We start from the raw sequence: 13,904 nt of genomic DNA on the forward strand, positions 1-13,904 counted from the left end.
TATTTTTTCTCCATGGTTTATCTCTGTGTAATATTCACTTAGAAAGTTCTCCAGTAAAAGAGCTCTCACTAAACTGACATTTCTGGATAATAACCTATTTTTTATCTTTTTAATGTTATAATTTTCAGTCAGCTTATGTGATTCAAAACTAGCTTTACAATCTAAAACAGCAGTTCTCAATCTTTTGACTAATGCGTACCCTCCAAACAAAAATTGAAAACCTTTAGCACCACCACCCCTTTTGAGCAAAGCTCAAGATCACATAAATTTATGTGTTAGAGAAAAAACACAATCAGGATGTTGGGATTTCTGATTTTTGAGTTTTACAGTTAAAAATACTTTGCTTCTTTGTGTACCACCTATTTTTCGGTTGCGTCCCCTGATCTAAAGTTAATTCAACTCTAATTCACTTTCAAAATTATTTGGAGAGCTTTCTATACTCTTCACATCCCAAGTATATTTTTATCAGTATTATTCTAAACAACTTTACACTTCCTTTTAATTTCCATGGAATATCATTTTTTAATAGGTTATAGAAATATCTGAATAAAAACTAAAAATCTCAAAATTTGAACAAGCTAAAATTTTTAGAATATTGTGTTTTTACAGTACATTACAGTATTATAATGCATAACTAACATAACCTTGGAAGCGTGCTTTTTTGATAAGCATGCATGCAAGTATTTCATCGAAAATTAAATCAAATTATGAAGCTTTCCTCACGAGTTTTTAATTGAAATTGTCTCTCGAAATATTTCAAAATGTATACAGTTCATTTCATCTAAAGTTACATTTGCAATTTGTTTTCCTTATGGTAACAAAAAAATGTCAGAAGATGGTTAGTTACAGGAATTAAATCTATTTAGACTGCTATGTTGTTAATCTAAAAAAACCTCAAATAATTGCCTTCTTGTTAAAGTATTGGATATTTAAATATGTGGATGAATTTTTAAAAAAGGATTATACACATATATATGTGTATTATATATATATATATGTATACATATATTGCAGATGATTAATTATAATAGGATAACTGAGAGACAAAAGCATCAAGTGGCAGCATTAACGATTCTTAATATTTCTTTATTTTATTGCAATTATAAGCATCATAAACAATACCCTACATTAAAAAGGTAGCAAAAAAATTAAAAGTTGCATTTGATGAGATTTCTGGCATTGCATATGATATGAAGCGGACGGTCACGGGCTCACAGAAACAGCTTTACGGGCATGGGCCCCTGCTCTACAGTAATCAAAAATATAGTTCTTCCCTATGAAAATTTCCCATCTAAATCATTCGAAGTATTAAAATTTTCTACAGATTTTGTATTACTGGCAGTTACTTCTGACAATGAACATGAATTTCACGATTATCAGATTCGTTTACTGAATATTCTAATTCTACTGACGATGAAACATTTGATAAAGTGCTTAGCTGAATCAGAAAATACAAAAAAACAGTTTAAAAAGTTATAGAATGATGTTTTAAAAAAAAAGAAAAATATATTAATTATTAAGCTTATTTTTCTTCATAAATAAATTTATAACACAAGGACATAACATTTTCACAAATTTTGCAAAAAAATCTAATTCTGCAAACATTTCGGCATCATTAAAACATCGTGATGCATTTTAGCTCGATACTTTCACAACCGAAATATAATCTGAGAAAGATGCAATAATGACCTCATCTACAAAGACATAATAAAGACATCTTTGCAGCGGTCGCAAAACAGTACAGTTTCACACACATCTGGGCGAGAAACTCCAGATGTGAAACTATAACACATTGGAATGTTTTTCGAAATCCTACGCGATGAGTTTGCTATGTCGTTGCAATGCTACTTGGGTGTGCAGCTCCCTTTTTAGTTGCAATCTGCTGCGCCAAGTGTATATATGTATAACCACTCTGTTACTCGGCAATGTTTTTGCAACGTCGATGTGACATTGCCATGCTACTTGGGAAGCATTATTCATATAATTTTATTTCATTTCATTACCATGAAATAGATTCTCCAACTTTAAATAATTAATAACATTAACTAAATATTTTTCTATACTTACAATACTTTTCGTTTCTGTGCATCTTTTTTCGGCACAGCAAGATCTAAAATATCAGGAGACAAAGCTTTGATTTCTTCTGTAGTAATATCATTAGGTAAATTTCCCAGATAGAGTGTTCTGGTATCTCTTTCTTCTAAAAACAAAAACAGACAATAGTTTTATTACTATCAGTTCCTGCTAATATCTACTCACATAACTGAGTGTTTAACAGTAAATATTTTATTTTGAACTACACACACATAAAACGATGTTTTTATTTATTTGTGTATTGTTAAGTAAGGTGATCATCCTATAATATGATGATATGTGCCAAACATTCTGTGGGTATTCTTCCATACCTCAACTAATATCTGTCCTGATAGCATGTGTCAATCTTTCTTGACCAATATCTATCTGTTCATGCGGTACTTTCTGTACATAAGCATGTTATTAGTAGAGTACGTAGATACTGCTGATCTACTATTAATCTTTATATAAGATTTGTGTCAGAAGGTCAAACAGTAAATGCAATTTTTACTACAGTCAGAAGATTTTAAACCGGACTCGTCGGGACTTTGGCGATTCCGGATTATCGCTTTTTCCGGATTATAGATCATCAGTGTAATTCTGGTATGATGGCATGCAGAAATTATAAAATTTAATAAATGAAACTGTAGTTTATGAAATAAAGAGCAATTATGATCTAAAGGGTATCAAAATTTACAAAAAAAAGCTTAATATTTATTTGTTTACTTTATTAAACATTTCTTTCAACGCGTGGATGCGTAAAGCATACATTGCGCATAGTCGAAATTAGAAAATTGCAACCAGAAAACTATTTGATGTGTATTCGTGATATTTATAATGATGAGGAATTTGATTTAAATCATATCAGACAGAGTACATCGAGATGAAATACTACAATTAGTAAGGAATTATAAGCCGAATAAAATAAAAACATCTGCCCTGAAGATAAGAATAGTGTTGACAAATCAACTTCCAGTTCATTGCCCCCCCCCACAGAGCAGCGTGAAATTGATAAACATATTTCAGAATGATTAGAGAATCAAAGGATATGCCTTTATCCATTTTTTGCAGCAATTCCACTTTTTGTTTGATGGACATTGAAACATTCTTTCGCTTTGTAGATCCTCCAGAATCGGAAATTCTTTTTGACATAATCCAAAGTTCAAGCTTACTTTTATAAAACTGCTCTAACAGTCTGCAAAAAATAATAAGCCGGGTGCAATTAGAAGATTAATTTGCAATATTAACTGAAATAGATCATTAGATAATTTTAGCTTAGCTTATGCCATCCATTATACATTAAACGTGCATGCGTAAATGTATTATGCACATGTGTTGACGCATGCACAGAAAGTTTGTAACTTTGAGGTCCGGATTATAGATCATTCCAGATTATGGATGTCTGGATTAAAGACTTTTGACTGTATGAGGTTTTCAGTAAGTTTATTAGTCATTTTAGTTGTGTGCAGCCACAAATCAATGGAATTTTTTTTGACAACATGCAGTCTTATGTTACTGTGCATGTCATGCATCTCTTTACTAACCGTTAGGTTACCAAATTGTACTACCTTCCCTAATCTGCTTAAAACTTGCCTTAAAAATTTTCTTTTCTAATAACCAAAAGCACAGATTTTCTAAAATTTTGCATATCCCAGCTGCTGTGATGACACAATTAAATAGTAACCTATGAGATCTAAATATTTTACTTTTTATATATTTTGTTACAATTAAGAGTTGGCAACACTAGGATGTTATTGTTAAGTTTCAGTTTAAATTATGATTCCACATCAATGGTTATTTTTGTTCTTTCTGTACATTAATTTTTAAAATGTCAAAACAAAACTATTTGCTGATTGATTAAAAAAGAATTATCTGTTTTTGAAAAGTGTTTGTAATTTTACAGAAAAATGAAATAAGAAAACTGTGCTTTCATAATTTTAAGGATATCATGATCAGCATTCAGACATTACAAATCAATCCAAATGTATAAAACACAATACAAATGTTGTAGCCACAACAAACTACTTCAAATACATTACCCCATTTTAAAGGCACAGATTTAAGCGACAATGAATTCTTAATAGCCAACTTCTACGTTTCATGTTGCTGTTCACAATATTAGCTTTACGCTGATCATAAATTCAAAGCTCCTTGAAACAAAGTGATAAATAATAACTTCTTAATAAAGTATACCGAGTTACTGAATATTTCTTGTAACTCACTGTTCATTGTAAACACCTTTATTTAGCTTCCCCCCCTCACAGATACTTATCCTAGCAGGTTTTATTTTCTGCTGTGAGCATTTTTCCAAAATAGCCCCATTTCGAGCTAAAAATATTATAGTAAGCCTACCCCTAAACAAATTTTAAACAATAGCTAAATTACAAAACCCAAGTTCTAAAAGCCTTATGAATTAAAATTTTAAAATAACAATATTGAATGCATGCAAAAATTTTAAATAGTAGATTTATAACTATACAATTCATGAAATAAAAAATTATAAGCAACTTAATATGCAACACATATATTACTTCTGCAATGAAAAGCTTAACATTATGGTTATGCTAATAAATTGGTTGCCATTTTTAAACTTGATTTCTTATTCTATTAAAAATTCACAAAATTCAATTTTTCTTGAATAACTTGTTTAATACTCAAAAAATGAATAAATATATCTGAATCTTAATATTCATTTTATATATCAACACAAACTTACTTTTTCTTGCTTCATCAAGAGCCTTCTGTGAAAAGCTCCCTGAAAAAAATCAAAAGCATTAGATATTATTTGCTTGAGAATCTTTTACATAATTTTCTTGCTTATATTCTGAAAAGTTAAGTTTCCAAAATCTTCATATCTGTCAAGTAAAAAAATTAGATGATTAATAATGGTTCACTGTTGAGACTGGAAGACTTCTGCAGCTTTACTTTCCTACAGCTTATTATTTTAACATTTCTTTATAAAACAACTAACTTTTATTGAAAAACTTTTTACTGAAACTGAAATTCTGGGATTACTAAATTTTTCCTACTTTTAGAACTGAAATTTAGCTTTTAATTTACCTCATTTTCCATAACAACAGTTTCTTTACCCAAATGCAATGAATTAGCTATTAAATTAACTTTAACTAGTAACTAATTAATATTTGAAAGTTCAGCTACTAATTTTTAAATGCAAATAGTACAAAAATACATGTAAAAAGCATTTTACTTATTTATATGTTTCAATGAAAAAATAATCAGTTTTCACAAAAATACTTAGAACAATGGCAGATTTTGTTTTCATTATGAACTATGCCGCTGACTTGCTTTTGCTGAGTTTTTCTAATGTGGGATTACAAGTATTGGATTAAAACTGAAAACCCTCTCTCACTTCCACCAGCACATTTCAGTTTTCCAATTTAATACCAATGGGTGCCAATCCTTGTGCTGTTATAATTTTATCCAAGTTTACATATGTAGGTATTTTACAACTTTCAATACAGACTTTTCTCTTTAACTGTAGAAGCATTACATCTTCCTTACAAAATATAAGTGGGTTCCAATGGTCAAGGGTGATTACCTTGCTATATTTGCACTATTACATAGAACCACATGCTAGTGAGCCTATTAATCATAAAATCTTTCCTATCCACTTATTTTAATGTTTGTATTGTGTATAAAAAACTATGAAAAATACAAAAAAATCTTAAAATATAAAACTACAAAAAAGATTAAAATTTTGTAAAATGATAATTAAAAACTAAAATTTCATTGTATTAATTGTTTATATTTATCTCTATCCCTAGCCTTTCTCGAGCATATGCGGCTCCCTCTAGCTTGCATCAAGTAAACTAACTTAAGCAATTTTCTTATTTCTGCTCACTTTATTTAATTCTGATGAGAAAGTACATGAGCTTAAACCATAAAATTTGTCTTGTTTCAGTATTATGAAGCTATTAGAATTGTTTAAATTTTTCCTTCTTTTTAGAACTCTTTTCAAGATAATAACAAATATCAAGAATGTGTTTATCCACACTTATTGGCAAAGAAGCTGCCCCCTTTTCCACTGCTAAATTGACAGGTGCACCTAAATAGATTGTGAATCTAAATTTTTTTAAAAGATGCCTGCAACACACTTGCCTACTATTACTGATGTATTGTCTACACCAAGGTCTGGATAATGCTAAGCAATCTCCAGAAGAATTGCATTTTGTTGTAAAGTTTTAATAATAAACTGTACTATATTAAAGCCAGTTGAATCATTCGATTTCTGAAGCTATTAAAGCTTGGTTTACGTGATTACGGCAAAGGCTTGAGGGCTATCTGCCTAAAGGGAGGAATGACTTTGGAAGAACTTTCTAAGGGAAACTGGCTCGCACACATGTTGCACATGGGCGAAACCGTGAAAACACCCACGCAGCCAGCCCATTCACGGGATTCAAATCTCAGAACTACTAGTGTTCAGCTGCTTTACCACTCAGATGCTGGTGGGCTCTTTGTATTAAAGAAAGGAACAACTAAATAGTTTTTTTTTTCCATTGGTGTTATTGCTTCCATCCATAGAGAGGCAGGATGGTGCTGTTTCAATGCAATTAATGACTGAAAATTTATTTTTTCATGCCCATTTCTTTAGAAAATTTATTTTTCATTTCATTTCTTTAACAACTGCAGCATTTTTTTTTAACTTGTACCTGAGAATTTCTTGGCAATTTCACTATCATGAAGCACTCTAAATAAAGCTGCACCATGATTTGTTGCATTCAGTGGCACATTCTGCTTTAGTAAAAAGGTAGAAAACTTTTTTTTTCCTATATGCACATGTTTAAGAACATCAACCTTTCCACTGTACGGAATCTGAAAATCACAATGGCAAACGCTACATACTACACAAATATGTTAAATTTCCTTGACAAAATAATAGAAAGAAAGTCATCTGTGTATCGGTATTTTACACTTTTCGCAGACTAACACATCATAATTTCTTAAACTCTTTCATGAAAGTACATAAAACTCAAAACACTCTGTGGTGAGACGAACGAAATAACAAGCTCGATCTTGCTTTGTGCTTATTGGCTAATTAAAGTATGCCAGATGACCTGCAGCAGCACTTGATGCTCACTGGAAAACTGAAACACGACATTTTCAGGCACATGATCTTATGCACAAAGCAGAAGTATACCATGTCTCACTGATGAAAAGACTTTGGTTTTCTTTTATATGTAGTCTACAGAAAAACATTCAGACATCAAAAATCACTTTCCTGGATGCAAGTAAAGTATTAAGCCAAGTTCATAAAATCGCAAGAAATTTTAAAAATAAGAGAAAACTAAGGAGAAACATGTTGTGTATCGGGGTTAATGAAAAAATGGTTAGAAATAGGTAGTCACCCAACTAAGCATCTCAGCAACACTTATACTAAAAAAGAATGAATGCTTAAGAATGACAATATCAACAATTTTTAATACCATTTGTAAACGCAACCTATTAATTTTATTTAAAATGTGTTTTCAAGATTGGCAACAACAGTTTTTTTCAGAAGGATAATATTTTTGAACTGTAAGTTTTTTAGCAGTAATGTTGACGGTAATGTTTCTGAACAAAGCAAGTATTTAACAATTAATGTTTGACGGAATGTGTTTTTAATAAAGGAACTAATTAATTGCTAACATTTCAGAAGTGGGATAAACTAGAATTATTATCTAGATTTAACAAGGTATTGCCTTAACGTACGCTAAGCCTAAACTGAATGTGGAAACTCGCCAAAACTGAAAGTAGAAAGGTACGTGAATTTATAAACTGTTTATGTAATGTCTAAGTATTAAACGGAAAGAACTTAAGTATAATTATTGTATTAGTATTTGAAAATTGAAGTCTAAGATGGCTTATTTGGCAAGAGGCAAAAAATGTGATTTAAAAGAACTTGCTTTGGAACTTGATGTAGATGTCCCTTCTGATATTAAAATTGTAGGCTTAAGAGATATGATTTTGAATAGTAAGAATTATAATGAAGACTTTACTAAACAAATGCTAGATAGAATTATAAATCATATTAAAACGTTGCGTAATACGTGGAAGGACTTCACGTTTGAATTAAAAACTTATTTTGAAGAGTGGCTTGCTGGATTAAATGTAACAGATTTTGACTCTTTAAAACAACTTATTGTTACTGATCAATTAAAGAAGAGGGTCCCCGCTGCTATCCGAGACCATTTCATTGATGATTGGTCTAAATTCATTAATCCTGAAGAGTTGGCTGAAAAACTAGATGAATATAAAAATATTCAGGCAGGGATAAAAGTACTTCAAGTAGAAAATAAAACTTTTAGGCATAATTTTAAGCCCAAATCTGGTTCTAAATTTTATGAAGGATCCTATAATCAGTATTCAAGACAAAGAAATGTTAAAGATTCCATGCAGACAGATGGTAATTTCAAAGTGGGTTTTAAAAACAGTTTTGATAATAAATACAATCTGAGAGATAAATTTTATAAAACAGATGAAAGGAAAAGGGAATATAATTCTGGCATCCGCAATGAAAAGGGTGAGCCGAAATGCTTCAATTGTAATGATTATGGATGTATAGCGACGGATTGTCCACAGCCTAAAAAATAAATTATTTGCAGGAAATGTAATGAAAAGGGTCATACTTTTAAAAGGTGTACGTCTAAGAATCCAGACTTGACAAATGTTAAAAATAATTTATCCGTAGACCAGAATTCAGGTGTTTCACCAGCTGTATATTTAAAGTATGCTCGCATCAATAATGGAGAAAAAATTACTGCAATCATAGATACGGGTTTTAGTTCGTGTTTATTGAAACAGTCTGCGGCTAAGAGACTGAATCTTATTGTAAAACCTGATGTGGAGGAATTGTTTGGCTTCGGGAACCAGAATAAACCAGCCACTAGAACATTGGGAAAAGTAACTGTTAACTTAGAAATTGATAATGTGGAAGGAAAGGACATTACAGTTCTAACTGTAGGAGATGAAACGCAATCATGCGACTTATTAGTTGGTCGAACATGGATTGATTTACCGTATATTGCATATGCCAAGATAGGTAATACCTTGCACATACGCTATGCTAATGACTGCCCATTTTCACAGTTGCAAAATGATAGCAACACTCTGCGAATTAAACTGAAGGCTTCCCAAGAAACTCAAATCGAAAGTAATACGGTTAATTTCATGAAAGTTAAAACTCATGAAATAAATAACGGTTATGTTTTAATAAGTGGATCGGAAGATGAGTTGGGCTCATTATTGGAAGTAATACAGGGAGAAACAGTGATACCAGTCACTAACTACAGCGATCGAAAACTAATTTTGAAAAAGAGAATCAATGTATCAGTAGAGCGGAAGTAGCAGAATTAGTTGAACCAAGTTCAGATCAGAAAACTGAAAATTCAAGTCAAAAGGAAATACTGATAATAAATGAAATTAAGAAGTTTAAGAGACCGATTACTTTAGAAGAAATTAAAGTTAATAACAATATTACGCCAGAGAGAAAACAGGAAGTTTTACATTTGATAAATGAGTATCGAGATTGTTTTGCATTAAATATGGAGGAATTAGAGTGTACAAACTTAACAAAAATGGATATTAAAGAAATTGAAGGGAGTAAGCCTATTTGCATGAAGTTGTATAAAACCAATGCCGAAGAGCGTGCTTCTATAAAGAAGATAATAAATGAATGGAAGAAATATGGAATTGTTACTGAAACAAGATCTCCGTATGCTAGTCCAGTTTTACTCGTAAAGAAAAAAACAGGTGAATTACGATTAGTGATAGATTATAGAAAGTTGAATTCGCAAACTGTTAAAGATAAATTTCCACTCCCTAGGATACATGATCTTCTTGAATGTCTTAGTGAGTGTAAAGTTTTCACTACATTAGACTTAGCTCATGGATATTTGCAGATTCCTTTAACTGAAGAAGCGAAACTGAAAACAGCTTTCATCACTCCAGATGATACTGGTCAATTTGAACGTATGATCTTTGGGTTAGCTAATGCACCTGCAGAATTTCAGAGACTTATGAATCAAGTTTTAGGTCCATTGCTTAATAAAGAAGTATTGTGCTATTTGGACGACATATTAATTCCGGCTAAATCTTGGGAAGAAATGATGGAAAAACTTAGTGTTTGATAGATTGAGAGAAGCAATGCTGACATTGAAACTGACAAAATGCAAATTTGGAAAAGATGAAGTTGAGTATTTGGGATTTCTAATAAAATCGAATGGTATGCAACCTGGACCAAGAAAAGTACAAGCCATATTAAACTTTCCTAAACCAACCAATGAACATGAAGTTAAACAATTTTTAGGTCTTACAAGTTTCTTTAGAAGGTTTGTACCGTAATACGCAGAGAAAGCTGAGCCGCTAACGAGACAGACGAGGAAGGATGAAACATTTCGTTGGAACGAAGATCAGCAAGAAGCATTCAGTACTTTAAAGGATCATTTAACTAATGAACCAATACTAGCACTATATAATCCCGAAGCAGAGATTGAAGTGCACACAGACACGAGCAACAAAGGGCTGGCAGGAATGCTGTTGCAAAAAGGAGAAGATAGAAAGTGGCATTTAGTTTATTGTGTAAGTAAAGGAACAACAGAAACAGAAAAGAATTATCATTCAAGCAAATTAGAATTAATGGCTATAGTTTGGACTTCGACAATTTTTAATTGGAATCCGATTTACGGTAATTACAGACTGCCAAGCTTTAGTTTATTTAAACGCGAAGAAAACTTCAAATCCTCAGATAGCAAAGTGGAGTAATTTGATCCAAGAATACAATCTTGAAATAAAGCACAGGCAAGGCAAAAGAATGAGTCACATAGATGCAGAGCCGATCGCCAGTTGATCAGCCAGAAGAAACTTTAGACTCTATAATTGAAAACAACTTGGAAGTTTGTTTAACGCTAACGATAGATGAACAAATTCTTATGATTCAGCATTCAGATCCAGAATTACGCAAATTAATAGACATTTTAAAGAAAAAGATAAATGATAGAACGAATGCAGACAAATATGTAACTGAAAATTACGTCTTGAAGAATAATCGATTGTTTCGTAAAGTGAAAGATCAGGAAAAGGAGAAATTGTTATATGTCATACCTAAATCGATGAGAAAAGGTATTGTAGTAAAATTTCACGATCTTTTGGGACATTTTTCAGCAGACAGAACTGTTGCCAAAATCAAGGAATCATACTGGTTTAAAGGAATGAAACGATATGTTATGCGTCACATTTCGATGTGTTTCGAATGCCTAATAAATAAAATGCCTAGTGGTAAGAAACAAGGAGTACTGCATCCAATTAGACCTGGTAGAAGACCTTTTGCAATTATACATATAGATCATTTAGGACCATTCGTAAAAAGTTCAAGAGGAAATACAGAATTATTTGTAATAATTGATAATTTTACGAGATTTACACGCTTATATCCTATGAAAAGTACTGCAACCAAGTATGTGTTAGTTGCATTGAAGAGTTTTGTAGATGATTTTGGGTTACCAGAAAAAATTATCAGCGATAGAGGAACATGTTTCACAGCGAAGGAATTTCGAGAGTACTGTCAAAATAATGGAATCAGTCATACAATCAATTCTACTCAACATCCAAGTGGTAATGGAATGGTGGAAAGAGCAAATCGAACAATTTTAGCTACGATTAAAACGAGTATGGAAAATCCAAATCAGAGAGACTGGGACAAAAAGATTAAGGAATGCGAAAGAAATCTAAACAATATGATAAATAAGACTACAAATAAAACTTTTTTCGAAATGCTTCACAGTTATTCACCAAAATTTAATGACGGATTGATGAGGATGATTACAGATGAAGACGCAAATGAATGGGAGAATCCAGTAATCTTACAAAATGAAGCTAGAAAGAGAATTGAAGATATGCAGATGAAAATGAAAGCAAATTATGACAAGAAGAAAAGCAATTCATTCGAACGAGGAGAAATAGTAGTTATGAGAAGAGTACCTAAATCAACTGGAGAATCAACCAAAACACAACAAAAGTATCGAGGACCTTTGGTAGTTACAGAAGTTTTACCAAGTGATACCTATAGAGTGACTCAATTAGAAGAGAAGGTGAAAGGACATTTCTTTAGTACGACAGCTCATGTGAGCCAATTAAAGTCATGGCAGTGTCAAGCTGAATCAGAAGAAGACGATGATGATGGTGATGACATTAGTGTTACTGGGGATAACGATAACAACACGCCGCATATTACTAAAACTAGGACACGGAAAAAGAATAGAAAACGACGGTGTATCTATATGACAGCTAAAGACTTTCGAACTATAAACATTAATATTACAGATTTAATTTTTTTAAATATAAGTTCTTAATGTTCCGAGGTCGTAACTAAGTCAGGATGCCCGAATGTAAACGCAACGTATTAATTTTATTTAAAATGTATTTTCACGATTGGCAACAACAGTTTTTTTCAGAACGATAATATTCTTGAATTGTAAGTTTTTGAGCAGTAATGTTGACGGTAATGTTTCTGAATAAAGCAAGTATTTAACAATTAAGGTTTGACGGAATGTGTTTTTAATAAAGGAACTAATTAAATGCTAACACATTTTTATGGTCAAAATAATATGCATGTATAACTATTAAATCTGAAGTTTAGGAGACTGGAAAAATTATTGTCTCTTCACTTTACCAATCAATCACCTATTAATCGGCTTTTTATCACCAACGCCAACTGACCGGTAACTTATTGATCGGCTTTTTATGCCAACGTTGACCGATAGCCTATTAATTGTTTTTTCTCGGAGCTACCTAAAATTATCCTATCAATCGGTAGCCATGGCAATAAACAATTGCCATTTGCTATTTCATCTACATTTTATTATTAATATTTGGAGGTACATTGCTTATATGCGTTAAGTGCGTTGCTTCGTAAACCCAGCATTTTTACACCATTTTTAAAATTTTTATCATTCATGATGAGCAATAAAATGGCGTTGGAGAGGTTTATTTAGATGATTTAATAGGTTGTCCTGACAGCTATTCAAGACAGGGAGAATCTGCGGCTGGGCAGCCGGTCGGACGTGCGTATGCTGCTGAACTGCTAGCAGTTGGTAAAGTGTTATTTCAATGAAAAAGAAACATTTCTAACATGTAAATGGCCTTTCTGGGAAATAGATTTTTTTTTTAAATCCAGTTTTGGAGTTTCCTTCATTGTTACAAATATTTCTAATTAAATTACAAACTTACAATACTTCATGACATTTATTATTATTATTAGACGGAGAGAGACAGAGAATGAAACACATAATTTTGACAGTTTAAAGGACTAGTTATGCACTTACTTATTTCAGTTTTTGGAGTCTTTTCTGCTTTTGGAGTTTTCTCTAGTTTCTTTTCTTTGAGTGTTTCAGCACTTTTAGAAGGTGTTTTCTCTTTCGCTTGCTCAGCACTTTTTTGTAAACCTTGTTTTAACTGATTCAATTTATTTTTCACAGTTTCTTCATTATTCTGCACACCTTGTTTTTTATTTTGTTGTTTGTTTTTTGCACCTTCTTTACTTTGTTGTAATTGATTAGGTTTGCCCTTAACACTTTTTTCTTTATTCTGCTCACTTTCTTCTTCTTCCTCATCATCTTCTTCATCGTCGTCGTCGTCATCATCATCATCATCGTCATCGTCATCGTCGTTGTCATCATCATCATCCATGTTGTCATCATCCAAATCCAAATCAAAATCATCGTCATCATCATCTTCTTCGTCCTCGTCTTCATCATCATCATCCTCTTTTTCTAGATAAAAATTATTGATAAAAATTCTGAATGTTAGGTTTATCAAAAAAACTATTAATAAAAAAA

At 31.7% G+C, this 13,904-nt stretch overlaps 1 protein-coding gene across 1 annotated transcript in view; it reads right to left on the reverse strand.

Moving 5' to 3' along the window:
* Nucleotides 1-13,904, reverse strand: part of LOC118202154 (uncharacterized) — a 54,529-nt gene that overhangs the window by 11,994 nt on the left and 28,631 nt on the right. The window contains exons 5-7 of the mRNA XM_035374305.2: nucleotides 13,392-13,838; nucleotides 4,790-4,828; nucleotides 2,068-2,200 (exon numbers count right to left, since the gene is read on the reverse strand). Coding sequence (XP_035230196.2) covers nucleotides 2,068-2,200; nucleotides 4,790-4,828; nucleotides 13,392-13,838 — 619 coding nt within the window. The remainder of the gene's footprint in view (nucleotides 1-2,067; nucleotides 2,201-4,789; nucleotides 4,829-13,391; nucleotides 13,839-13,904) is intronic.

Source organism: Stegodyphus dumicola, chromosome 6 (genome assembly GCF_044657685.1).
Source record: "Stegodyphus dumicola isolate Sdum_Otavi_A_Nest chromosome 6, ASM4465768v1".
NCBI lineage: Eukaryota > Metazoa > Arthropoda > Arachnida > Araneae > Eresidae > Stegodyphus > Stegodyphus dumicola.